Source organism: Chelmon rostratus, chromosome 14, assembly GCF_017976325.1.
Source record: "Chelmon rostratus isolate fCheRos1 chromosome 14, fCheRos1.pri, whole genome shotgun sequence".
NCBI classification, from domain to species: domain Eukaryota; kingdom Metazoa; phylum Chordata; class Actinopteri; order Chaetodontiformes; family Chaetodontidae; genus Chelmon; species Chelmon rostratus.
Window position 1 is genome coordinate 4356524 of NC_055671.1, and position 27481 is coordinate 4384004.

At 43.6% G+C, this 27481-nt stretch overlaps 3 protein-coding genes across 4 annotated transcripts in view; 1 reads left to right on the forward strand and 2 right to left on the reverse strand.

The window, feature by feature from the left end:
• mtmr4 (myotubularin related protein 4) overlaps positions 1-2807 on the reverse strand; it is a 37506-nt gene extending 34699 nt beyond the window's left edge. The window contains exons 1-2 of one of the 2 annotated variants that reach the window (XM_041952098.1): positions 2666-2807; positions 1412-1512 (exon numbers count right to left, since the gene is read on the reverse strand). In XM_041952098.1, coding sequence (XP_041808032.1) covers positions 1412-1414 — 3 coding nt within the window. In that variant the 5' untranslated portion in view covers positions 1415-1512; positions 2666-2807. Of the gene's footprint in view, positions 1-1411; positions 1532-2665 lie in introns of those variants that run through there. The other variant, XM_041952097.1, reaches the window with a different exon arrangement.
• A 6876-nt stretch (positions 2808-9683) lies between these two features.
• Positions 9684-15635, forward strand: hpda (4-hydroxyphenylpyruvate dioxygenase a). Its single transcript, XM_041952871.1, has 12 exons — positions 9684-9746; positions 10516-10620; positions 10718-10760; positions 10844-10926; positions 12026-12115; positions 12211-12317; positions 12905-12982; positions 13843-14005; positions 14270-14341; positions 14470-14592; positions 14687-14803; positions 15515-15635. The coding sequence occupies exons 2-12, from the start codon at positions 10540-10542 to the stop codon at positions 15626-15628; spliced, it is 1071 nt and encodes a 356-aa protein (XP_041808805.1). The 5' UTR covers positions 9684-9746; positions 10516-10539; the 3' UTR covers positions 15629-15635.
• A 1999-nt stretch (positions 15636-17634) lies between these two features.
• Positions 17635-27481, reverse strand: part of LOC121617830 (E3 ubiquitin-protein ligase RNF43) — a 73340-nt gene continuing 63493 nt past the window's right edge. Inside the window, exons 3-9 of the mRNA XM_041953068.1 lie at positions 23409-23483; positions 23155-23289; positions 22777-22878; positions 22509-22679; positions 22306-22408; positions 20685-22193; positions 17635-20500 (exon numbers count right to left, since the gene is read on the reverse strand). Of these exons, the coding sequence (XP_041809002.1) occupies positions 20475-20500; positions 20685-22193; positions 22306-22408; positions 22509-22679; positions 22777-22878; positions 23155-23289; positions 23409-23483 (2121 nt within the window). The 3' untranslated portion in view covers positions 17635-20474. The remainder of the gene's footprint in view (positions 20501-20684; positions 22194-22305; positions 22409-22508; positions 22680-22776; positions 22879-23154; positions 23290-23408; positions 23484-27481) is intronic.

The following is a 27481-nucleotide window of genomic DNA, read 5'->3' on the forward strand; positions in this document are numbered from 1 at the left end:
CTAATTTGAAATGTAAGTAGAGTTGTGACCTACAAATACTTGTGCATCTTGCACATTGTATTCACTATGCTTCAGTATAATTACAACCTTTAGGCCGCCAGCTGCAGCATGATTAGACAAACCACTGCTTGTCTCCGTACAGTAAAAGCGGAGATTCAGCAACCCCAAAGAAACACTTTAAACAAAGGTGCATTAGTTACTTGATGTGGCGCTGTCATTTTTCCATCATTCTGCATCAGTTACATTTGTGACAAAGTTACAGGATACAAATAGTCCGAGTCTGGACTCAGAAATGAATAGCCAGTAGCATCCACTAGAGGGCAACCGGTGCATAACTGGACAGATCCCAATTCAGTACTTACAATAGTAATAGATGCTTCGGTCATCTTGGGTGGACACCTTTGCTGCTGGACTACAGCACAATTTCACATTTTGATCATATCGCTGAGGTTCACATTCAGCATGACGATCACTGAGTAAGCATGCTGGGGTTCTGTGTCTTGCGCAAGGACCCATTTAATACTTTGAACTGTCACATATTGTCATGTGATGGTGTCATCTTCTTCATGTAAATATTTTAACAGTAAACAGTCAATAGGGTCTGGATGTGCAAGACAGAGAGTTGCGCAGGAGACACATGGCAGGGAGCTACATCAAAGTCCTGTAACATCTGTTGCACAGCACTTTTACTGATGCAGCACGTTCCTGAATGAAACAAAAAATGCAATAAAGCTGGAACCCTGTTGAGGAAACTACTACTGAGGTGAAGAGAGATGCTGCCTGAGGACAATCTACTTTTCTCTCACTTAAATTGTTATCCCTGTTTAGTGCTGACTATAACCAAGTTGTTATATCCAGTTATTTGTTTGCATATTTGTCGATCCCAAAAGATCCCACCATCCCACTGTGCAGGCACCACGAACAACCAGTAGAAGTCTCAAATGCAGCAACAATTACATGATCCCTTATTGGCTTCCCACTCAAAAACATGGCCACATGTGACTGTTAGAGCCCAGAGCAAGCTGGAGGTACGGCCTGTTAGAATCGTATGTGACAGCTCTCTGGTAGAAACTGTGTCCCTTGTTAAAGCAAGGTTGATTACTAATCATGATCCTCTTGCTCACTACATGAATGAACAATGTAGTTAATGTCTGGCTTTTTTTAAAATAGTGACAAAAGTTGAGTTGCGCATCCTGTTGTTAAGCATGTTGTAACTCCCTGCTCTTTGCGTAGGCCTGTAAGAGAATTGTGCCATTTCTTGTGTAAGAGTGAAATTGTCCCAACTCGTCATTTTATCTTCAGAAGGAATGTTGGGAGTTCAGAGAGGCACCCACTTTAATAGCAATCAGGAATCTACAGCAGAGTATATATAAACATAACAGTCCCCTCCCCAGTAGTGTGAGTGGCTCACCATGCTGCCAGCCAGTGCTGTAGACGGTCGGCCTGGGCGCTCCTCTTCAGATCCCTCCCTCTCCTCCCGTCTACTGGGCTCTGCTGTGCCAGCGATGGCTCCTGCCAACATAAAAACACACTACCTTCAGACATGGGTGTGTGTATGTGTGGGGGCGGTTGTGGAGTGTGTGTGATTGCGCAAAGGGCTGGATTCCAAAAACCAACCTTCCTTGGTGTAAAGTACAGCAAGTACAATGAAAACTGGCACTAAAATCATAAAATATCTTGTTGTTGAGGAAGTTGAGTATGAATGCACGTTATAATTTAGCAATCATCCCCTACTACTACCGTAAAATCCTCCTAATTCAACAGCTCTCAGAAGTGTGCGGTGCATATCGGGTGATTGTTAAACTGGCTGCCTAGGCCAAGAACTACGCTCTACAAATCAGGTCGAGTCAATGTAAACACACTCCACACATGCAGTGCTGCAACAGACATGCAGGCACATGTGTGTAGTCTCACACCATATTGGAAACCTTGAAGTAGATCACCTGAACTGACCCGACCTGAGGGGAGAAACTCTGATCTAGAGGAGATGCAAACTCAACATTCCTCATCTGATTATCAGCAGCCGAACAGATAAGTGCAGAAGAAGTAGACAGCAGACGCGGACAAACTCCACAACTCTTCCACACCCCCAACACAACAAGAAGGTGCTCCAGCTGGCGTGCTGAGTCGGACAGCCTGATCTTCTAACAACATGACTGCGAGGTTCTGAAATTACTCCTACTACTGGATATCTGTAACACTGCTGTGCATTGCTACAATGGCTGCACACATAACAACAAGTTCAACATTCAAACGTTCAAATGTTAATAAATCAAGACAAGGTGAGACATGGAGCAGTCAAAAAAACACTTGATTCACTACATGACTGCATGAAAACTAACGTTCTGATACTGCAGTGCCTCCTCTTCCTGCACGTATGCAAACTGAATCAGGAAGCCCAGTGCAAGTTTACTTAAAGAGAGTAACACACAGGCAGCTAGACGAAACATGGACACAGTGTTTACTTCCTCATATTTAGGACGAGACTAAACTACAATACATTGATTACAATTTGAAACTGGATTTAAGTTCACACTGTGCCACTTCACTATGCTTGTTTTTTTTGTCAGACACACCCCCTTTTGCACACAGCTCCACTGAAAGAAAAAAAAAAAATACTACTCTCAATTTACAAAATACTAATCCCAAAGTTGACTCCTCTTACCTGCACAAAGTGCTGAATCTGCAAGCCTTGTGTGGAAACTTCTGTCTAAAGGTTGAATCAAAGCTCAGTGCCTTGCAAAGTAGCAGTAGTCTCCGTCTCCCAAACACATACTGGTTGTAATCCAGTGCATGACATACCTCCTTCCCTCCCTCTCTCGCTCTGTCTCTATTGCTTACTCTTTCTCCCTCCCACTCTCTAAGTGCCAGGCTTCTCAAAGTGAAAGAAGCCATACTACAGGGCACGGACTTTCTACATTTCACCTACTTCCACTCATGACTCATTTTATCAGAAGGGACAGCTTTTCATTTCTAATCAGTAGATATAAATATCACCAGATGTAAGCAACCAGTCATAAGTGTTTTCAGATAGGTACAATGTCTCACTCTTAGCAATATGAGTCACCTACTGACTCAAAAATACTGTACACAATTTAACAATGCTGAAACAATGTGATTGAAAACATAAATGTAAGTTAACAAAAGCTTGATAGGTAACAAATAGGTAACTTTCGCAAGCAAAGTTACACACAAATTTAGCAGTGAAACAATCAAATAAAGTCAGAATAAAGACAAAACCTTCAAAGCCGCATGAATTGACAATTTGGCCACTTGGGGGAAAACAGAATTTAACAGCACCTTGAGATTTTAAAGTTGTGATGGCTTACATGTTAGCTAACAAGTGCCTATTTGCTTTATTTTGCTTATTGTTGTGTTTTGGCCACCTGATGAATACAGCTCCAGTATTCAATATCTTTCTTGCTCTGATTTGGACTCAGCCAAACCTTGAGCAAAATATCTGGATCCATAGCTTCAACCCTGATTCCAGAAAAGTTGAGACGCTGCGTAAAACGTAATTAAAAACAGATTGTAATGATTTGTGAATGCTTTAACATATATTCAGTTCAACACAGTAAGAGAGATTTTAACATCAAACTGATAAACTTAAGTGCTTTTTGTAAAAACACCACTCATTCTGAATTTAATGCCTGCAACGCGTTCCAAAACAGTTGGGACAGGGTCATATTCTAACACTGTGTTACATCACCTTTTCTTTTGACAACACTCAGTAAGTTGTCAGAAGTGACATTCAGCATGTAGAGATTTCTTCAGAAGTGAAACTGAAATTCTTTACCATTCTTTCTCGATATACGACTTCTGTTGCTCAACAATCTGGGTCACCGTTACCGTACTTTTTGCTTCATATTTTCACACGTTTTCAATTGCAGACAGGCCTGGACTGCAGGCAGGCCAGTCTAGTACCCACAATCTTACACTATGAAGGCACGCTGTTGTAGCTTGTGCAGAATGGGATTTGGCATTGTCTTGTTGAAATAAGCAGAAGTCCCTGAAAAAGGCATCATCTGGACGGCAGCATATGTCACCCCAAAACCTATGTACCTTTAAGCATTAATGGTGCCTTCACAGATTTGCAAGTTACCCACGCTTGGACCCAGAGAAGTCTGCTACATTTCTGGATATTGTTGACACAAGGCTTCCGCTTTGCATGCGATGCACTGTGTTCACTGGCAACCGTTTTCCAAAGTGTTCCCAAACACATATAGCAATATCCTTTCTAAAATCACAGCGGTTTCAAATGCAGTGCTGCCTGAGGGATCGAAGGTCATGACATTCAATGACATGTTCAGAGATGTCTCCGAAGTCTCTGACACTTTTGATGATATGATGGATTGTAGATGGTGAAATCCATGCAATTGTGTTGCACTGTTGAAATATTTGCCCATGCAGTTTTTTACAGTGGTGAACCTCACTCCATCTTTGCTTGTGAATGACTGAGCCTTCCAATGGGGCCCCTTTCATTCCCAATACTACAATACTACTATACTAATACTATCACCTGCTACCAGTGAACAGATTTACCTGTGCAATGTTATAAACAAATATCCAAATGTTTTATGAGTACTGAATAGCTTTCTCCCCTTCTGGGTTGGAGGAGAGCTCCTTCCTCAAGCGGAGGAGTTCAAGTATCTTGGGGTCTTGTTCCCGAGTGAGGGAAGGATGTAGCGTGAGATTGACAGGTGGATCGGTGCGGCGGCAGCAGTAATGCGGTCGTTGTACCGGTCCATCGTAGTGAAGAAGGAGCTGGGCCAAAAGGCAAAACCAATCAATCTAAGTTCCTACCCTCACCTATGGTCATGAACTTTTGGTCATGACCGAAAGAACGAGATCTCGGATACAAGTGGCTGAAATGAGTTTCCTCCGCAGGGTGGCGGGGCGCCCCTTTAGAGATAGGGTGAGGAGGTCAGAGTAGAGCCGCTGCTCCTCCACATCGAGAGGAGCCAGCTGAGGTGGCTCGGACATCTTTATCGGATGCCTCCTGGACCCTTCCTGGGAGGGTGTTCCGGGCATGTCCCACCGGGAAGAGGCCCCGGGGAAGACCAAGGACACGCTGGAGGGACTATGTCGCTTGGCTGGCCTGGGAACGCCTCGGGGTCCCCCCGGAAGAGCTGGAGGAAGTGTCTGGGGAGAGGGAAGTCTGGGCATCCCTGCTTAGACTGCTGCCCCCGCGACCCGGCCCCGGATAAGTGGAAGAAAATGGATGGATGGATGGATGGATGAATAGCTTTCCCAGTCTTTAGTTGCTCTTGTCCCAACTAGGGATATATTTACAAATATCAATGAAGCTGATGAGGTCAACAATAAATATTTTGTATTTGTATTGTTTTCAATTGCGTATATGTCAAAAAGGATAAGTAAATGATCATATTCGGTTTTATTTATGTTTTAGACAGCATCTCTGGAGTCAGGGTTGCACATGTTGACATGTTAGTTGCTCTTTGTTTTCAGTTTGGTCCTGGGCAGATAGCGTACAGTGAGTTTATCAGAGCCTGTTGGCTGAAAACAGCTGCCAGCTGCTGCTGGAAACAGGGCTGATGAGAGAGATGAGACTGACCCATACTATGTTTGTGGGCAGTGAAACCAAAGCAATGAGCCAAAAGGGACAATTCTGCATGTTAGACACCCGAAAGTGCACTTTGTCATTAATTGAGCATGTTTTCAAAATATGTTTAGACATTTATTCATTAAACAACTACTCTGGCATTACTTATCACAGTGGTTATATGATGGAAGCTAGTTAAGGAGCAGACGGTATGCGGGGTGTGAGGACTGACATGTAATTGCAGTAAAGACTGTAGCATGTGGACTAGACCAAGAGGGAAGAGAGATGATCTGGGGAAGAGATACGAGTCTAATGCCCTTTGATGAAGACATGCTTTTTGTAAAAAACATTAGTTGCTGCACCTGATTAAAGCTTAAAGACTTCTTAACTCCAGATTGATTCTTAACGTCCATCTGCACTTTAGAGAGGTCAGTCTCAGAACTGGGAGAAAATATCACACATCATCTCTAGAGGTGACCTGATGAGTACAGGGTGCGAGATATCCAGTGATGCAACTGTTTTGTCAAAACATATGCTTCTCAGTCTTTTTAGGTAATCATCAGAGGACATGGATCTGGACTATAGCCAAAACATTAGCAACATCTCTCCACATAATGCAACACAATTTAATAGCTTCACAAACTACGCCACTATTCTGAACATTTCAATCTTCATGAAGGTAGGATTCATTGAATGGCTGTTGTATTAGGCATTAGTTTTAGCTGGGCACACCTAATAAACTGGCAGACTGCATACAGAAATGTAACACAAATGAAAACAAGATCATTATTTTCCTTATTTAGTTGATATCACTTAATTGTATTTACTGTGTAAATCCAGTAGCTTTTCTTTCACATTAAATGTGTTCACAATGTCAACTCTCAATTCTGAAAAATAAAAGTTACTGTTATTGTGATGATATAGTCTAACAATCCAGTGACAATTAAAATAAATAACAACATGATTAAAACACCCAGTTACAGACATTACAGTTTTTAAGTGAAAGTGGATGCACACCACATCACTCAACCATTTGGAAAGTTTAGAAAAATTCGCTAAATTATGAGCACAGCAACAGAAATGTTATGTTATATAATGAGGAGAAATGCTCACAACCAATTGTCAAGTATTTCCAGAGATATTGACAGTGAAGACTGTGAAGCAGGTTGACTTCTCCAAAACCAGTTTCTCTTCCTCATGAGCATAAAATGTCTTTCCAGTCCAGTGGGGGATTTCAGGGTGATTTCCTCAAAACGAAAAACAATCGGTCTAACCAGAAATTTCCAGCATTGCCGCTATAATTGTCAGTTCCACTAGAGCAGTGAATAACAGGTGCTCTGTTTGACTCGTGACAACAACAGGTGTGAACATATGATAACGGGGATAAAGTGCAAAGACATGTAAGGTGAAAGTGAAAGTGGACGAGAAGTCTCACTACAGACTAGCACTATGCTGGGAGACGAGTAGTTTAGACAAACCGAAAGTATGCGTGTGTGTCTGTGCAGTGTTTGCAAACCTTAGCATCATGCTAGCTGCCGGATAGCAACATTACTAGAGGCTGGTGTGTAAAATTCGCTCATTTGCAGACAGAAAACGACAAAACGGCACAAAGTCCACATGTCCAACACAAGGCAGACAGCTCGAGAACATGTCACACACAACACAATACTTAGAAGTTACTTAATTTTACAAGATAAATCGAGTTACTCACTCAGAAAGAATCAGCTGACACAACGGTGACTCAGTAGACTACACGACTTCCGCATTCTTGTGTGATGACAACAACACTAGCCAATAGTCAATAAGGAAACTGAACATTCTAAGCCAATGGCGCTACAGAATTCTTACCGACCAATGAAGATTTACAACAGTCACGCGAGTGAATCGCACACACCCACCGGAGGGCCAATCATGTGTCATAAAACTCCTAAAGCGCACCAATAGAAAATCACAGCGCGGCACAAACTGGATCCACACATACTCACTGCGGTACGTGCGCACAGGCACACATAATCTTGCTGTAGCAGTCATAGTCCAGTAGGGTTTTAAAACATTGCAAATAATAAAAAATATCTGTTTCTTCATTTTTGAAAAATTGAAATAAAGTGTGTGTGTGTATATATATATATATATATATATATATACACACACACATAAACTGATTTAAAGCAAAAAAAAACGTATTGATTAATTGATTAAACATGCAATGGAAAATGAACAATTCAAAAATGACTACTTACTAATTGATTACTTGTTTATCAAGCAAAAATACCAATTATTTTCCAGTTCTAGCCTCTGAAATGTTTGGGTTTGGGAATGTTTTGACTAAACAAAGAATTTGAAGGCGTCATATTGGACTCTTTAAGTATTTTTTGACTTCTGACACTTTTGAAATAGTGGATCAACAAAGTGACCCAGTATTCACACAACTTTGTAGAACAATTAGCTGCATCATCCTTTGCTTTCTTGTGAAGCTCCCTGACACTGACAGTAGCATGTGTACACATTTAGTACACCTGATATACCCTTGCAGTTTACCGCACTGTAGCTGCTGGGGCCAAAAACTATTTTCTCCCTTGTCTGTAACAGCCTGGCCCTGACCTCATATGCTCTCTGATACCAGTCAACAGCCACGCAACACCTCAACCTTGTGTTTGCTGATATGACACCCACCTCCTCCAGTTGATTTTTACAACCTATGTCTAAAAATGTTAAGAAAATACTGCGTGTGCACATTTTTGCTATCATTATGAGGCTTTCTGGCTGGATATTGTGATGATCCTAGTTACTCTGAATACAACAGTGAGTAAGGTGCTAATCTTGCTCAATTCAGTATTACAGTGTGCTTATAAATCCTTTAAAACTATTAGTGTGTGGGTCTTAATAGAATGTACACGAATAATAATACAATGAGGAATTATTCAAAATCAGTTCATAAGAAAGTAGAACGTTGTGGCTTTATTTACATGATTGCAGATCTATTTCTACTATGGCAGTTTGAACCAGGAAATATTGCACCATCTGGTGGTGGAAATCAGAAACCGAAGTGGCATCTTTGGGACTGGACTGGTGTGGAAAAGGATTCTCTCTCATTTTGTACCCTCAGCACTATTGCCACTGTATTTTTATTTAGTGCTGCACTCCCAGTTCAGTTCTGAACGTTCTGCATGCATCCTTTTTGTTTTAAGCTGTAGTGAGTTTCTGTTCTAATACAGATGAACAGATCTTCACCTGAACCTACTGAATGTTTACCTGAGAGGTATATTCAGTATCTCAGGCAAAACATCTGAGACTAGAGGGAATATAGAATCTCACTATTGTCCCCACATTGAGGTTAATGTGTCTTTGTCTCTATGACGACTGAGGCTCTGAGGGCTGACAACTGGTTAGTTGGATTCACTGGACTCAGGAGAGATGACAAAACTTGGGCCGCTGCTGTTGAACTTTTTAGCTAAAGTGCAGCAGGAAGCGAGGAGGCGGACAGGTGGGTGTAGATCCTAAAGGACCAATCACAGCTGTTCATCAGGTCAGTACTTATCGGCACGCTGCCGGGCCGGACACTGATTTAGATCTTTTTCCTTTCTGAACCGTGGCCCATCTACAATCACAGCATGGTAAGATACTTCACCATCATCACAGTCGATTAGGATGAGCAGGTGCTCTCAGTTGTGGGACACTAGACAGTTTCACAGCTGAGTAATTATGGAGATAATTGTATTTCATTGGATAAGAAGAAGCTAGGTAACAATAGAAATAAAAGATCTACTGACTGTAGGTTAGGCTGAGCACTTGTGGATGAAATTATAATGATTTCTATCTATTTCTTTTAGACAAGCTACACAGATAAAGGAGAGAAGGTAAGATTAAAACAGCCCCTGAGGATGGCTTTTTGTGCACTGGAGTCTGCGATGTATTCACAGCACTGTTTGAAGAACAGAAGAAGCTTTAAATAATAACCGAGTGGCTGATTGTTGTAAGAATAAATGAACCGCCTGAAACCTTCAGCTAATATTAGATTTGATTACAAGTCTTTAAGTGAAGCTGAACACACACACACATAAAAAAAAAAACATTTCCTTTTTTGGTATCAGTCAATGTCATTCTGCTGTTGTACTTTTAGCCCACGAGGGGAAAGTTTGTCAAGTTCCACCATCTTACCTTCTGGGTCGGCAATGCCAAACAGGTCAGTATGCAATAACTGACATGTGACTAAAAGTTTACTTTTCTGACATCTGTGTCTTTTTCATGCATTCAGCAGCCGTCACATCCAATTCTTTTCCGTATAATTCGTATTTGAATGCAGATGAACTTTTCCACATGTAGCGCGTTTGAAGATTCACTGTCTGCATCATCCTTTTGCTAATTCACTGATTAAAAATAAGTTCAGTGTTAACTTTCAGTATTTACAGAAACATCTACAGGTTTAAGATTAGTAATTACATAATAACTTAAATGTTGTTCTCCATATCCAGTTAAAATAACCATGAGTTGTTTAATCTGTAGCCTCTGAAACTTCCAGGCTCTTAATTCTCAGCAGTCTGTAAACAGACCATTGACCACTAACAACTATTTTGATTACTTGTTCAGGGAGATAGAGTAAATAGATTGATAGAGAAAATGATCAGCAGAATAATCGATAATGAAAAATATTGGAAAGTTGCAGCCATGCCACATTTATACATTTTAATACAGATCACAGAATCTCATAAAAATGAGAGGAAGTTTACAAAGACACTATAAGTCTATTTATCTATTTATGCAAAAAACATAAATTCTACACAGACTTTCTCAGTTTATTCGGGTTCAGCACACAGGCCAGAGACAACACACAGTCTGGATTGAGCAACCCACAATCAATACATTTTTGGCAGGAGATGAACTCTAAGTGTATCTCACTTTGTCAAAGTTCACCAGAAAGTCCCTTCACACTAAAGACCATCTGCACTTTGCAGGCAGCCTCCTTCTACTGTGAGAAGATGGGCTTCGAGCCTTTGGCCTACAAAGGTTTGGAGACTGGCAGTCGCGAGGTGGTGTCTCATGTCATCAGGCAGGATAAGGTATGCAGTTTGCTGATTGAGTAAACACCAAAGTGAATGTACAGTGTATCCAGCGATCCTCTCCACAAACACACCCGGCCCTCCTCTCTCCCCACAGATAATGTTTGCATTTGAATCTCCGCTGAATCCTGGAAATGAAGGCAAGTTTTCTCGTGAAAGATGGAATGCTGTGAACGTGACGTACAGTTTGTCTGCATTTCAACATGCTTTTATCTTCCCTCAGAAATGGGACAACACTTGATTAAGCATGGAGACGGAGTCAAAGACGTCGCTTTCCAAGTGGAGGACTGTGACTTCTTAATCAAGGTAACAGCGATACGCACAAGCTGCACTGAACTGAAAGAGGCAGAAAGTTTCATATTCCTTGACATCACTTCTGCCCAGTGTGTTTAACCCTCTGTGGACAATATAAATACACTAAAAGTTCTGCATTCAAAATCTTAAGTAAAAGTATGAAAGTATGAGCACCAACACATGCTTTTTTTTAAATATACAGTTTGATTATAATGATCAATGCAGTAATGTGCTCATCACTTTAAAGTTGAGCTGGTAAAGGTGGGGCTAATGCAAATGACTTTATACTCATCTGGTTCATTAGTGAATTGCCCACCTTGGATCAGTAAAGTCTTATCTGAACTTGAAGTAATGAATTACAATTTAGTTGCTGATTGTATTGTGTATATTTATCTGAAAAGTAACGTGTAACTAAATCAAGTAAGTGAGCTGGAGTAAGTAGTGTAATATTCCCTCTGAGATGCAGCGGAGTAGAAGTAGAAAGTATCAGAAAACTAAAATAGTCAAGTAAAGTCAAAGTACCTCAGACTTTCAATTTAATTTCAGTATTTGATTGAATGTTGTTATTTTCCGTTACTGTTTCTATGCAGTACGCATAATCATTGAAGGAGCAATAGAAGTAACAGATTTGAGCCTCAATAAACTCACATTTATATACTTGATTCTATTTTAAACTGCATTTCTGTTTCCTCTGAAATATTTCCAGTCATAAAGCCAACCTGATTTGTTCAATCATACCACTCATACTTAGAGGGGGTAAAATGTGTGTGGTGCACTCAGTGTATGTCGAAACAGGGACAAACATGCCGGTGGTGTCACAGTGCAGCTTTGATGTTGAGTGGCTCATTTGAACTTTTTACCTCAGTCAAGGTCAGACAAGAGGTTTGGATAAACTCTCTCTATTAACTGGCGGGTGGCTACAGAAATGCAGACTGTACACTAACATCCACAGTAGCACCATCTAGGTCACACAGAGCAGTACATCACAGCACGTATAGGAGGATATTCTGTCTTTAGCCACTGGAGGGCTTCCCGGAGCCGTCTTCAGACTCAAACACTGTTGTTGTGCTCCTGTATTTGCCAACTGATCCCAACACCCCTGCACTGACAGACAGCGAGGGAGAGGGGCGCCGTGATCGTCAAGGAGCCCTGGGTGGAGCAGGACAGCCACGGGAGGGTCAAGTATGCTGTGGTCCAAACTGTACGTAAAGAGGGACGCACATTTGAATGCCTCATGGAAATACACACATGAAACTGGAAATGAATAATAATGCTGTGTTCATGTTTCGTCCCCAGTATGGAGATACAACGCACACATTAATTGAGTACCTCAGTCCCTATAAAGGCCTTTTTCTGCCGGGCTACAAAGACCCTCTGTTCAGGGACCCTCTGTTACCCAAACTGTGAGTGTCTCACAATTTAATCAAGATACTTTTCTGGTGTAAAAAGTCCTGAATCGTATAAAACTGAACAACGCATTCAAAGTTCTGGAGAGAGCTGTATTGATTTAAAGAGAAAACACTTCATATCCAATGTAGCTCATCAAAACACCTGCCATACAGTTAAATGAAACTTTTAGTGAGGCTCTTTTTCTTAATATTTCTTAATTTAAACTTACATGTTAAGTGCTAAGTGTGTAATTGGGGTGCTTTCTAAATTATAACAGCGCTTCATAGATTCAAGTTTGCCACAGGATTTCTGAGCAGTGTGTAGTACTAGTGTCAAAAAAAAAGGTAAACACAAAACCTGTCAGTGAAAAAGTTCCTTTACCTGACACATTGATTTGATAAGATGAGGCGCCTTCTCCAGATTTAAACTCAAAATGCTAAATAAATGCATTTTGATCAAATTTGCTTGCAGATGAAAACATAGATAAAAAAAAGGGAGGGTGAATGCTTTACTTTTATGTAACAGGTATTCTCATGTTTGCTGAACTATCATGGAAAAGTACCCACACAAAGTTTACTTCTTTGTCTTTTTGTTTTTGTAGTCCACCAGGGGGTCTGAACTTCATCGATCACATCGTGGGAAACCAGCCTGATGATGAAATGGTGCCAGTTTCAGACTGGTATGATTCCTGTTTGAGAACACGTACACACAGGGCAGCCAGAGCAGACACAGGGTTAAAGAACAAGTAAACACGCCACCAGCAGTCACTCTGCCTCCCCTCAGGGTGAAATGATCACATATTCACAAGCTCCAATGCAAAATGACACGTCTGCTAAAATGAAAAGCCCAAATTTTATTTCAAGGGAAGCCACCACAGGAAATTAGGCGTATCTAAGATAAGAGATAAGATAAGACAAGATCAACTTTATTAATCCACAGCTGGGGAATTTTGGTGTTATAGGCAGCATCAATAAAAATAGCAAATAGCAAAGGCAATGGAAAAAAAAGTACAAAATAAGAAGTTGTACATGTACATTTTAAACAAAAGACTACAAAACAAACAAATTAAGTCTAGTATAGTAGTACAGTAGTGCAAAGAAAAATCAGTATGTATGTGCACACAGTGCTACATTAAACAGTGCTTGAGCTGAATAACCTGATGGCTGTTGGAGTAAACGACCTGCGGTGGCACTCCATCTTGCAGAGTGGATGCAGCAGTCTGTTACTGAAGGAGCTGCTGAGGGTCACCACTGTGTCATGCAGGGGGTGGGAGGGGTCGTCAATGATGGATGTCAGCTTGGCTAAAATCCTCCTCTCACCTACATCCTCAGTGGTGTCCAGAGAACAGTCCAGGACAGAGCCAGCCCTCCTGACCAGTCTGTTCAGTCTCTTTCTGTCCCTCTCAGAGCTTCCACAGCCCCAGCAGACCACTGCGTAGAAGACTGCAGATGCAACCAGATTAGTCATAAAATGTCTAAACAATTACAAGTAAGGTAGGGCTTGTTCATGTAGCTTTTATTTTCTGTTTGCGTTCTCCAGGTATCAGAAGTGTTTGATGTTCCATCGGTTCTGGTCAATAGATGACAAGCAGATCCACACAGAATACAGTTCACTGAGGTCCATAGTGATGACGAACTATGAAGAGACCATCAAGATGCCCATCAATGAACCTGCACCAGGGAAAAGGATTTCACAGATCCAGGTGTGGACTCCTCAGCTCATTTTATTACAACAACAGTCTCCTTTTCCTTGGGACTTCCTGTCTAACACAGTGGTTTATCACACTGGGCCCCCAGCAGCTTGAGGAACAGGCAGATCTAACTGAGCAGAATCAAAATCTTCCCATGTGTGGATCCCTGATACAAACTTTAAGCAAATGGGGAGTTACGACATTCAAATATGTGGCAGCTCTCGGTTTACAGCCCTGCCTCAGTGCATTTTACGTCCTGAATCTTCCTCCTCACAGGAATATGTGGACTATAACGGGGGACCAGGTGTTCAGCACATCGCCCTCAACACATCAAACATCATTGAAGCCGTGAGTCTCCTGCGTCTCAAAATTACAAATTTCACGGACCTCAGCTTCATCTTTGCACAGCCTCTTCAAATCTGCAAGTAGAGACAAGTTTAGATCCAGCTTTTTTTCCTGTTTTTGACTAAAAACAGATCGTGAACCTGCGCGCCCGAGGCATGGAGTTCCTCTCAGCGCCTGACACCTACTACCACACCCTGCGGCAGAACCTCAAAACCGCCAAGATCAAGGTGAAAGAGGACCTCGACCGTTTACAGGTGAGGAGACGTGCTTTTTCAGCAAGCCTGAAACCATTTACAGCCATTTTGCTCCTCTTTTAAAATCTAAAAAAAATCTGTCTTTCCTTTTAAGGAACTGAAAATCTTAGTTGATTTTGATGACAAGGGCTACCTCCTTCAAATCTTCACCAAGCCTGTGCAGGACAGACCAACGCTTTTCCTGGAGGTCATTCAGCGGAACAACCACTTTGTAAGTGCCTGAGACCAGCTGCACAAAGTACTGCTGCAACTGGGAAGTTGAGGGTGATCTTTAAACCGTTACTGTATGTCTTTGTGATGGGATTTACAGGCCTGTGTTCCTTTTTCTTGCCTCCACCAAACACCTTTAAGAAGCAGAGACAGAGCCGCCTGAACACCTGTTTGCAGCTCCCACCCAGTGCGAGCAGTATAACAGTAGCCCACTTGTAAAAGCTCAGTAAATCTATCACAGTTACAGATTAAAAGGCTCCCTGCTTCACGGCGAGGGGGATCTTTGGATTGAGTTGCACCCTGTGGCACTTCATTTCTAACACCAAGCACCCATTCCTCTGTCAGAACAGGCACATCTTGTCACTCTCCAGCACTTCACATGTCTATACATGTGGCTACAGCGCATGAAAGTGAGAAACTGAATCTGAGCCGCAGCAAAGAATCTGTCAGCGCAACCACCAACACTTGATCTTTCGATTATCCATGAAAATATTTACATGATTAATTTGCGAGCCCCCGGTGAGCGCTGCTCCTTGACAGAGCGGGGGGTGTTTGAACCCTGTGAGAGCATTTATCTGCCGTGATCAAACATCAAAGTGTTAAACACCCTGAACGGTGTCTGGGAGAAGATCCCCAGAGCCATAACAAATGACACAGAAGAAGGCAGATCATTGGGTAATTAGCCATCTGTGTGTGTTTGTTCTCCCTCCAGGGCTTTGGGGCAGGAAACTTCAAGTCTCTCTTTGAGGCCATTGAGAAGGACCAAGACGCCAGGGGCAACCTCAAACTGTTGACACCCGAAGGGCAGTCCAAAGCCTTCTACTGATCCCCCGCCTGCTGCCGCCAAACCACACTTAGGCTCATATATGTGGCTGTACATTTCAGAGGCAATCAACAACACCCTCCACAACTACAGCACATCAAACACATGCACAGAGTGTTGAATGTATTCATGTGACAAGCTGCAAGCGCTATCAGATATGCTTTAAGTCGTCTGTAGATTACTGTATGGCTGAATAAAGAAACTCCTGCTCATGTGGGTTGGCATGTGTGTTCGGGAAACGGGTGCACATTTTGGGAAACATGGTTATTTGCTTTCTTGCCAAGAGTGTGACGAGAAGATTGACAGCACTCTTGCACTTCAAATATGAAAAATATGAAGCTAGCGCCAGCAGACTGTTAGCTTAGCATAGCACAAAGACAGGAAACAGGGAGCAGCAGCTAGCCTTCGTCCAAAGCTAACCAAATCTGCAAACCAGCACCTCTACAACACTATCCAATGATGAGTTGACTGTAGGCGTGCTGCATATCCTCGTAAAGCCACAACCTGTCGTTTTTATTCTTCAGATTCTGTTACCAGGCTAGCTGCTTCCCTCCGCTTCCAGTCTTTGTGCTAAACTAAGCTAAGCCTCTCCTGGCTGTAGACTCATACTTAGCTTACAGACACCAACAAAGTGAATAAATTGATTTCCACAAATATCAAACTGCTCCTTTACCATGATATGTTTTATATTCATCTTTATTACTGAAACATATGACTCTAAGTAATATTTCAAATCAAAACAAAGCTTTTGTCACAATCTACCCACTCTGCTCCATGTCAGTCAAAAAAACCACTCACGTTTATTGGACTGTATAAAACACACGGTTGCATCTCAGCCTTTTTATTGACTACTGGGGTTCAGGTGTGATCACATCCTTTAAACACTTATCAACAGATTTTGTAGCTCAATGCAGTCATTTTGAGGTCAAATGAAAAGTCCCATTTGCTCTTTTAACACAGTTCAAATGAGTGTCTATGGTGACCTAGTGTTGATTCTACAAAATAAATAAAATAATGTATGTATATATGTGTGTGTGTGCGTGCGTGCGTGCGTGCGTGTCATCCATCATATACTGTATATCATTCATAATTCTTTCATAGATAAGAAAAAGTCACTGGTTAATGTCTGGCTAACATGAGGCACACACGCACTTACAAGTATCACATTCCTTAATTTTACTATCACACTTACTCACAGACACACCTCTTCTTGAACTGCTTTGTTCTGCTGTTATCATTAGACAGGATCTTTGTCAAAGCACATCTAGTAGTATAGTTCTTTCCCCGTCTGGAAAGCAGGAGCTTCAGTTTTCCAGTTGTTTTAAGCTTCGTTTCTCAAAAACAGTACAGAAACATAATCCGCCATCCCATTCTGTAGGACAGCTTGACAGTCAGGAGGACGTTGACTTGTTGTTTTACAAGCAGTACATGCACTCTTGGATTTCAATCCGCATTTTGTCCTCTTTTGCTCAGAGCCAGAGGGGATGCACAGGGGGAAGCTGTACTTCACACACAAATTGGAGAAACTGGAATGAAACTCTTTATAGGATGCTGTTTATCGCATACTGTATGTGCACTGTCGTGACACACATTGTGCATTTGTGACGGCTTGAGTTTCTTATTCCAATTATCATACAACTTTTGCAGTTAGTAGCATTTACTGGGCCTTGAGCAGCATATTATATACTCTACCCATAGCTGATTTTCCCTTTCTTTTAACAGAAACCTCTTCAAAGGATTATATTGTAAATCAATATTTGATGAATCAATTTTTAGCTGATTTAGTATCTGATTTGTTACAGAGGTGTGAATCTGTTCTGTGAATGACTGAACCCTACTACGTATAATTACCCTATAATTCCCTTTGTGCTTCTTGTGTGAGGAGAAATGTAACAGACGTTTCCTGAGGTCTAATACAATGACCAACTTCTCTGGATTCTCCTGCAGAAAACAGTATTCAGCACCGGTTTTATTTCAAAATAATTTATTTGCATATAATTGGAATGAAGACAGGTTGATACATCTGTGATGGCACTGGTCAGTTTCCATATAGAAACATTCAGTCTATACAGAAACCACTCTTTCAAACCTGGACAAAATGGATAAATATATTAGTAAATAAATATATTAGTGACATGTCACTATATTGAAATGTTCTATTATATATAAAATACAACACTATTTCATTTCTGTTTTTGTTGTTCTCTTTTTGTACACAAAGTATCCAAAATATACTGACATATCCCTTAAAGTTCTGGAGGGATCTTTACTCATAGAAAAGGCAGTTTCAGCTCATTATTCTTGCAAACATAACAAACAAACACATACACAAGACAAAGAGAAAGATCTTGAACAGGATGAAATCACATCAGATAGTCTGCAGCATCACTACATGCTATTTTTTCATGTGGTTTTGGGCTTGTTTTGAATTAATACTATGAGATTTATGTTTGTTTGTTTTTTTTATATAAAATCTACTTAAGCCAAAGTGCTGCTTGTAATTCAGTCATTTCCATCTCTCAGTCTCGGAGACCGTTTGGGCACGAACAAAATAACAGATGAGGAAACCCTGATGTTTTAGCTGGAGGACGCTGTGCTGACACAATCAAAGTGAGGTATTAATACAAGGGACCGCAGTTCAAAACCTCTGCATGATTGTCCAAAAATATAGAGTCCAAAATGATTTCCACTTCAATTCTGGGACACTCTCTCTTGTCACTAAAAGCACATTTAATCGTGAGATTTAAGGAAAGGCCTATAGCAGGAAAAAAGGCACAACACATACTCTGTTATAAATTCACTGTGTTCAAGATTTTGCCTCTTTGGTCAGACAGGTAAGAGCTTAATGTGTTGGGAGGCTCCCGGTTTAGGATTCTGAACAGTTTGAATCAATAAGGCACATGTGAGGCTTTAGTAAGTGCTACTGGTTACACTGCGATACCCATGAGCTCTTTGTCCGCTGCTTTGAGCTGAACTGTATCTGAAGTCTGGCTGCTTTCACATTTTCACTTTAAAGGAGAGTCCACACCATAACAGAATCATCTGATCTCAGATTATTTAGCATGGAGAAGTTTGTGGTTATGAAGTAAGAGAGCCTTCTTTGATGGATCGGCGAGGTCAGCTTTTATCTACACAGTTGAAACGTTCTGAGTAATTTTCCAGGGCTATGAACACATTTTCTGTGCGTCAGTCTGTCAGAGGGGCTGAATGGGGGATGACGGAACAGAAGCCAACAAAGATTTCAACCTTGATTCTGCTGTTTGCAGTTTGGAGAGATGGTTAAACATTTTAAAAACTATTTTTCTGAATCAAATAAAATCTTTAAAATACTATATCTGATTTCTGATTTCGAGGTGGATCTTCCTTCAAGTGCTGTAAGCTCAGAAGCAGGGATTGCCAATGCCCATTTACCGTGACAGGGTCGATCCTGGTGTTATAACTGTAACTAAGATGAATTCTCCCCATTTTTCCAGTGTTTGATTGTTCCTGATATCATTCTCAGGCTCACCCTCCCCTGCAGTTTGAATCATGGGAAAAGCATACCAAGCTTTTATGAAACTGGTGTGACAGCAACAGACTGAGCTGATGCTTGGGACTGTAAGGGCTACCTAGCATGGCTTTACTCCAGTTGTATCGTTATATATAGTCACTTTCTCTTTTCTATGGCTGCAATGCAGAACATTTTTCAAGAGCTTTAGTCGCTGGAGGACAACAGGGGTTCATCCTTTCTGGAGGATAATACAACATTGTGATGAGTTAGGCACTGAAGGAGCAGAGGACAGGTTTGTCATTCTTGTGATGAGGCCTGTTCACTTTGCACAGACCAGAGGGTTGAACAGCACCGAGGTCAAACCCGTGAAGCGACCGCTGGCAAGAGAAACGACAAGAACAAGACAAAAGCTTGCAATGACGGCGACATAATTCAGTCAAACTGGTTCATTTTGAAAGGTGAAAAAAAAAATTACAGACTACAAAAAAAAAGAAACAGAAAATGATCCAAAACACAAACAAACATGTTGAAAACAGCTGCCATTATTGAAATAATGAAAACAAGGCCAATGCAAGACTCAGCAACCTCAGTGAATGCTTGTTGTTTGAGGGGCTGAGCATCAACCTTTCCCTCCGTTTGGACAGGTCTAAGTTTTTCTTGAGTTTATGGGAGCTACATGGTTGTGACCAAAGAAAAAAAAACAATCACTACAGCAGTACCTTTAAAGACCCTCTGTATGAGGCATGTTAAGAAATCTGAGCTGAGGTAGGCTGGAGAGAAAAGCTTCTCTCAGCTGAGACTGGACTCAGCGAAGGAAGACGAAGATCACACGAGTGAAAGTAAGTACCTCTAAGATAAATCAAGTTATGTTGTAATAGAGTGAGCAATGCAGAGATGGAGTCTCACTTCATGGGGGCTCAACACCCTAAGCAAGGATCATCGTCAGTTGTCACTAAGGAGCATGGGAACTTGTGATGTCATGTTGGAAATGAATATTCCATGATAAGGAGAAACAGAAAAAAATGTTTTCCTCTTTGTGGTGTAGAGTCGTTTCCCCAGCAACCCCCAAACATTTGAATCATTAAGCAAATTCTGACACACAATATTATGAAGGGTCCCGTATTGTTCCAAAAAATTAAGCATGATTTAATCACAGTAATTTTACTAAGTAACTCAATCTAACTCGTCTGAAGGAGCATTTCAGCACATGAGCTTTGAAGCCCGGGGGAAGCTGGGGAATCATCTGAAGGAAGGCATTTCTGGTGTAATTCTGTGGAAGACTGAGTGCGATAGCCAATGAGAGGCTTGTCCATTCTGGCTCCCGTGTAGCAGCGTGATAATTGGGGATGCAACAAGTTCTCACACACCAGACTCCTCTTCTGATCCTGTGGACACAAAGACAGCTCAAGTCACCTTCAGAATATAATGAATGCAAAAAAATAAGTCATGCAGGTCTGAAAGCATCATTCAAGCCTTTTCCACGGCTTAATTTTGTATTTTTCACCCCAAATTAATACATTCTTATTATTATTTAGACCAAATAGCTGGATAAACAAGTGAGACACCCACCCTGATTGTGGTGTAATGTTTGGCAGTACAAACAAATGTCTGTGTTGCGGTCAGCAGCAGGGCCATGGTGAAGCCTGCAGGGTGGCCGGTCCATAGAGGTCCCAGGCCCCAGGAGCTGAGGCTCTGAGCGGGCCTGCTGCACCCGCTTCTGCCACACAACGTGGGCCCCGGCACAGCAAGGCCAGTCCTCCAGACCTCCAGAGTCCAGAATGAGGGGCACGGGGAGCAAAGCAGGGTGCAGCTCAGGAGGAGAGCAGCAGAAGCCCGGGCCCTGGCCGTAGTGGATGTGGATGCTACGGTCATCCTGCAGATCTAAGCTCTGGTGGAAGCGAACAGAGGGGCCATCAAGCACACAACCACCCACTCGCCCAAGAGGAGTGGGAGGGTGTCCGTGTCCCTGGTGGCAACAGTGGGGTTGAAGCTGTAAGGGGATTGGGGACACCAGGACAGGAGGCCCTGTAGGGCTGCCGGGGTCATGGTCCTGGCACTCTGCCCCGGGACTGGGCCGATCTGTGGGGTCTGGTTTTGAGCACTGGCAGGGGCTGTGCTTGGGAGAGCACACAGGTGAGTCTTTGTCCAGGACAAGAGCAGCAGGTGCAGCCGCTGCAGCAGCGGCCCCCTGCTCCTCGTCTGAGCCTCTGCTCGGGCCCTGGCTGTGCTCCCCCTCCTCATAGTGGTGGTGTCTATGGCGGTGGTAGTGGATGTGGCTGAACACAGTCTGAGGCTGTTCTTCTGGGCAGCCTGCTTTATTCACCACAGAATCCAGAGACCTGGGCCGGGCCTGGGCACACGCCTCCAGGCTATTCCTGTGGGGGGCGTGCCCAGGACCTGGCCCATAATACACAAATGGATCGTAGTCACTGCTCAGAGAGCTACGGAAAGTGGACCAGCTGCCATAAACCCCCTGCAGGGACACGTCAGTACAATTGAGGACCGAGTCACTGGAGGAGCCGTGGCATGGCCCTGAGCTGGAGTCACTTGCTGGCCCATCGGCCAAGTATCCGCTGCGTTCTGTGTGGTAGCTGCCACCGGAGCAGCTGCCCTCGTCCTGCCGGCTATGGGCCGGTGCTCCGCGGGGCTGTGGCGTGATGGAGGCTGCGTGGTGCAGTCTTGAGCTGGACGCACTGCGCTGGGCCGGACAGGATGAGCGATAGTTGTGGCAGGACCGGCGGGGGGTGTAGTGGTGGGTGGAAGTCCTGCAGTTACCGCCAATCCTGTGGGGCCTCCCGGGACCCTCTGCAGGAAGGTGGTACCCACAGCTGGAGCCAAGCGGCCTGCTGGTGAGGAAACGTAGAGTTTGGGTGTCCCTGGGAGAAGAGCCAGTGTAGTGGCCCAGAGAGGGATAGGGTCCAGAGGGTCCACGAGGATAGTGGGGCCTCATAGAGAAGGGAATGGCATGCTGAGGGAAGGGGTGGTTGCGTGGGCTGGCGTAAGGCTGAGCATGCAGGAAACCTTGGCTTTGCTCTGAACTCTGCTGGAGTCTGTTCCTTTGGGGCTGCCGCTCCGTCCCTGTGGACCACAGCAGCAGTTTATGATTCTTGCTCAAACATGCCCGAGTTGTTACGAATGAAATTCAGCACCCTCTTTAATAAGGCCTAACTGGAAATATGCTTGTCCTCACCCATGATGTTGTGCATGCAGAGGGGACAGGTGCGGTGTTGCAGCAGCCAGGGGTCGACGCAGTCTTTGTGGAACTCATGAGCACAGGAGATGATCCTCAAATGCTGGGATAAAAAGGTGACAGAGGTAGATTTGAGGATAAATACCTGATAAGTGCAATTAAATCGACAGATACAGTTTGTTCCTCGCTCTCTTTCTTCATACCTGACCATCTTGGAACTCCTCCAGGCAGATAGCACAGACGGGGCTCGAGTTGGAGCTGCTGGCTGACCCCCAGGCGGCACGGTGGCGCTGAGAGCCTGAGCAGCCCTGGGAGTTGTAGGTTTTGGTCTCCAATCGACTAATGGCCCGCATGGTCTGCTGATGGACAGAGTCCTGCACGCACATGAAGCAAGGGTTAGAAATGAAGCTGATCCACTGACACCCTGGTCCCTGGAGGCTTTATACTTGTAGCGGTGCTGCTTTCACTCACCCAGGTTCTGTTGGACTTGCACTTGTAGCGGAAAGCGAAGATTAGGACGATGGTCAGAATAGCTAAGACAATGGTGAGCAGGATCCCCACATCGTAATGTGGCTGAAAAAGGAAATCATCAAACATCTTCAACTTAAGTGTTAAGTACTTAACGAAACAAGAACATCTTGTGAGAAAGTCATATGAAAGCAGCAGTATAACACAGCAATGACTTGGTCTTTCAGATCTTTTAAATCTGTGAAATGTCCTTTAAGAAGACATGGGTGAGGCATGACCGAGCGAGGGAACACGTGCAGTGTTCATTTCCACAGCATGTGTCTGCCTCCCAGCCTCTCCTCTCTACACTGGATGTCCATTTGAACGCGTTTCGGTGCTCACCCATCTAGGCTGCTCCACCATGATCTCAATGCGAACTTTGGCCTCCTCATTCTTGTTGACCAGACCCATCAGCTCCTCAGCATCCTCCGCCTCAACCAGCACGACTGGACGGGGAAGGGAGTCTGTTTCTCGCAGCTGCGCGTTTGGGTTGTGCAGGGAGAGAAAGCAGAAATCTGAATGTGACGTTTCTGTGTGCTTTTTCGTCTTCAACGATTTATGAATGAACACAGGTGTAGCTGTGCCTACACGCTCACCTCAGCAGCAGCATTGGCATCATCGCTGACATCAAAGATGACGGCCTGAGCTCCTTTATCCAGTGCCATGCGAGCCTGAAGGACACAACACAGGAGAATACAGTGAAAAACAAAGGATATAGAAGCCAATGTGTCAAAGTACAACACTAACAGGACATTCTTATACTCATGTGATCTGACTAATGGACCAAAACGACATGTTTAACAGGACAGCTTGTCACCGAAGCAACAGAAAGCATCACTCAGAGGCCAGTGGAAAGTTCACATAAACATAAAAGAGCATACAGGTCCATTCAGTTTCTTGAGCCACCACTAGGTGGCAGCCATGAACTGAGCCTCAGCCCTCACAGACCAAAGCACAGCTCCTCCTGCCACTTTTCCACCTGACTCTGGAAGCCACACACTGGCTAAAAAGTGTGTTAGCAGGAATCTGAAGGCCACAGCATGAATCTGCTGCCCGATCCAAACATTTTTCTAATGCTGGAGAGTGTAGCCAAAAGACATAGTGGAGGATTATTTGATTGAGAGGAAAGAAAAAGTGTTCTACTAAATGAAATAAAACGAGTGGGACATCAGATCAGCCCAACATGCAAATAAGAGACATTTTGTATTCAAAGTAGGCCCTGAAAATGACTGCCCCCTCCATTTGTTTCATTTCAGGCTAAAATAATATTTAAAGTTAAAGATCTAAAGTCTCAACAAGCATGGTGGCACATCAGTGGACTTAGTACCAGTTACTGACCGAAGCTACTCAGTGGCAATGTAGAGCAGCTGGACAGAGGCAGCACAGAATGGTTTCCTTATTGTTATATTACTAACTTTCATTACCGCTCCCACATTTCTTTACAAAATCAAAACAATAAACTAAAGGATGCTATAAAGCTTTGCAGAGCTGCAGAGTCGAGTGATCTCCTGCTCTCCCTGTGGCTTTATCACTGTGAGCGACACCTTTCACATACAAGAAGTCACGTGGTATTATAAAAACACTGATTAAACCTGATCTGAAGGATCCTAGCTAACGTTTGCCTTATGAAAGTTAAGCACAAATGGCAGTTACAGAGTAACGCTTTCGCGAGCATCCCCAGAAGACAGCGAGAAGGCAGCAGTCTATTCATCAATAACTCATCACATGCTCTCAAGCGTCTGGCATCTGCCAACGCTTAATGAGGAGGAGACACAAGTTTAAACACCTAATCACCCGGGTCAAACACAACACCAAACAGTGATTTCTAGCCTGCTGCTGGCAGCCCAGGGCAGGAGGAAGCGCGCTCGCACACACACACACAGGATATTTAGAAAGAAACGCAGGTACAAGCATCACTCAGTTGACCCATTAATCAAGTTAATGAGAAGCTTCGTTTGTGGAGTGGCGGCACTGGTGACTTTTTAACACTTCAAAAGGAGAAAGTCAATGCATGACGAGGAAGAGACGGAGGTTTCTTTTGTATACACAAAATGTCCACGTGCGAGCGTGCACGACGTGTGCTTGTGCGCACTGAAGCGTGCAGCTGAGAGTCAGCAACGTCGAACTGCTGGTGGTACCCAGAGGCCACGGGACCGACAGTCAGGACGAGGTCGAATAAAGAGTTAACATATCCCCCTTTGATCTGGCTTCCAGCTCTGGTGCAACAGCCTTTCCCCTGTTTCATCAGAACAGTAATTGTAGTACGTGCGTGGGCCTAAATGGGGTGCGGTCACACGCAGTAGGAGGAGGGAAAAAAAAAAAAAGCTGGATCTCTGACATGTGGGAATTTGCTTTACCTGGGGTTCAAAAGTTCTTACGCTGCACTGAGCCCATACGTCCTTTAATCGTGGTAATAAATGCCCGGTCTTGTGGTCAGACACACACGCGCGAGCACACACATTTCAAATAGCTACAGCTCAGGAATCTATCATAATATCTTCCTCCAGCGCCTCCTGCTGTGGTCTTATTATATCTCAGTATTAGTAGCAGTGATACCACAGTGTGGTCGTCAGGCCGTACGCCTCCACTGAGCCACACACCCGGAAGAGGCCTGAGAGATCTCACTGCATGATTAATAGGAGATATATTTAACCTTTAACGGTGCCATGAAAAGCAGCTCTGACGCTAACAAGACAGTTAAAAGCACTGCCAGCGCAGGAGTTTCAACATCTCCACGTTTGGCATGGTCGGAACTGAAACAGACATCGCTGTGGTTAGGTAAACACCCATCCGCATGAGGTGCAACTTGACACATGTGATTAAACGCTGTTTGGCATTTGAGTGAAAACAACTGCAGCATCGGAAATGACTGCGGTTCACATAGTTACACAGCGGAGACGTCATCGCTGAGAGACTAACAAACGGCGCACATGCCGTAGTCTGCTTCTGCGTTTGTGATGGGGGCCGTGGGCAAGCATGGGTGAAGCTTTGCTGTGTGGGATTACTGCAGACGAGGGTGGTAGCAGGTGGTGCAGAGCTGTCACAAACATAAACACACCTGTGGGCGCAGAGGCAGAGAGTGGGACTGCGAGGCCACACAGGTACGCAGTGCAGACGAGCCACAGCTGAAGGTCTCAGCGGGGTTTTAAAAAGGTGTAAGAACTGATAATCTGGTTTCTTGCCTGCAGGCCTTTTTCACAGCACAGTAATCAATAACGTTAACAATGGCTCCACTCTACTCAGCGTGACAGTGAGCCAGCAGGAACGATACCAGGATCCTGCACCTGAAGCAGCGAAATGGAATTCGGCCATCATTCATTTATTCACAGCTGAATTTCCAAAAGCTGGCCCCTACATTACCCACAATGCAGCAGTCCCATCAGAGATTCAGGTGTGTAATACAAGCAGCAGCTGGAGATGGGGAGCGGGCCATGGAGGTCTGGCACCCTCACTTCTTCCCCACATCTCCACACCCCCACATTTTTTTTCGAGCTTTTCTCGACATTATCTTCTAGCAATTTCTCACTTCCCGCAGCTCTGTCTGTTCCGCTTTAACTAAAACTAAGCTCCACTTGTTTCTACAAAGACTTACACCATCAGAACAATCTGAAAGCTGCTGCTGACAGGAGAAAAACGATTCACAAAAACTTAGTATGAGCGGCACTTGGCCGGCTGCAGCATTAGCCTCAGCTCATCTCGCATTAATGCCAGATCCGGCCTGCGATCTCCTCTCTCGTAGCATTGGGTGGCCCGCTCGGGGCCAGCCAGCGCTGTTTGTTTACATCCCCGGAGAAAGTGCGGTCTGCGAACCAGGCCTGGCATCACAGCGCGTTCTCAACGGGGCAGAAACAAACTACGCTGCCCTGATGCCTTTATTTCACATAAGTGGTGTGCCAAGGTTTTTTCCGTCGCCTGACAGGATGGCCGTGTCTGTTAACGTCTCAGTGTTTGTCATGGGTTTAATGCGGTACGGATGGCACAGCCAGGCCAATTCAATCCTGCGGGCCGGTTCCCTTCATCTGCAGCCATGTTCCGACACACCCGAGAGGGCAATAATGAGAATACTGCACACATAGAAACATCTGCTATATTAGTTGAACATCTTTGATTACAGAACTATATTCAGAATCCAAGTGTGACCCAGTAGCTTCATAACCTTTGGCTTTTGACAGCAGATTTGATTCAAGTCTGCGCATTTAAGGGACCGTAAGCTCTTTAAAGGCGGCCACCTGCAGCAGGGGGCACGAAATACCTGGCTGAGCAAGTCGTTCCTTCTCATACTGAGCCATCGTTTTTCTTTCATATAACATATAACACGGAACAATCCGCCCCTGCAGTGAGATCACTTGACTTGTTCCAGAAGTGGCATTTCCCTTGTGTCAGGGATTTTTCTAGAAATTAGTTTCAGCATAAAACAAGACAGAACAAAGCAGAACAGAGCACTCGTAAGAAGAAAAGGACTGTTTTCAATTTAAATCAGTTTTTCCTAAAATAAGAACGTTTGTTACTCCTTCAAAATAAATTAAATAAAATACAGACCAAATTACCTTTTTTTTTGACATTTTTAACAGTGCAACCAGCAAGTAAGACATCTCAACCTCAACTTTAGCTAATTAGTGAGCACGGTTGTTCTTCTAGTGAAAATCTTTACTACCATGAATTACACACC

What these genes read in the sequence shown, in the direction of transcription:
- hpda (XM_041952871.1), top strand. Translation starts at nt 10,540, where the DNA reads ATGGGCTTCGAGCCTTTGGCCTACAAAGGTTTGGAGACTGGCAGTCGC. An exon ending in ATGGTGCCAGTTTCAGACTG is followed by an intron (nt 12,983 to 13,842) that starts GTATGATTCCTG and finishes TGCGTTCTCCAG; the next exon opens with GTATCAGAAGTGTTTGATGT. An exon ending in AGGACCTCGACCGTTTACAG is followed by an intron (nt 14,593 to 14,686) that starts GTGAGGAGACGT and finishes TTTCCTTTTAAG; the next exon opens with GAACTGAAAATCTTAGTTGA.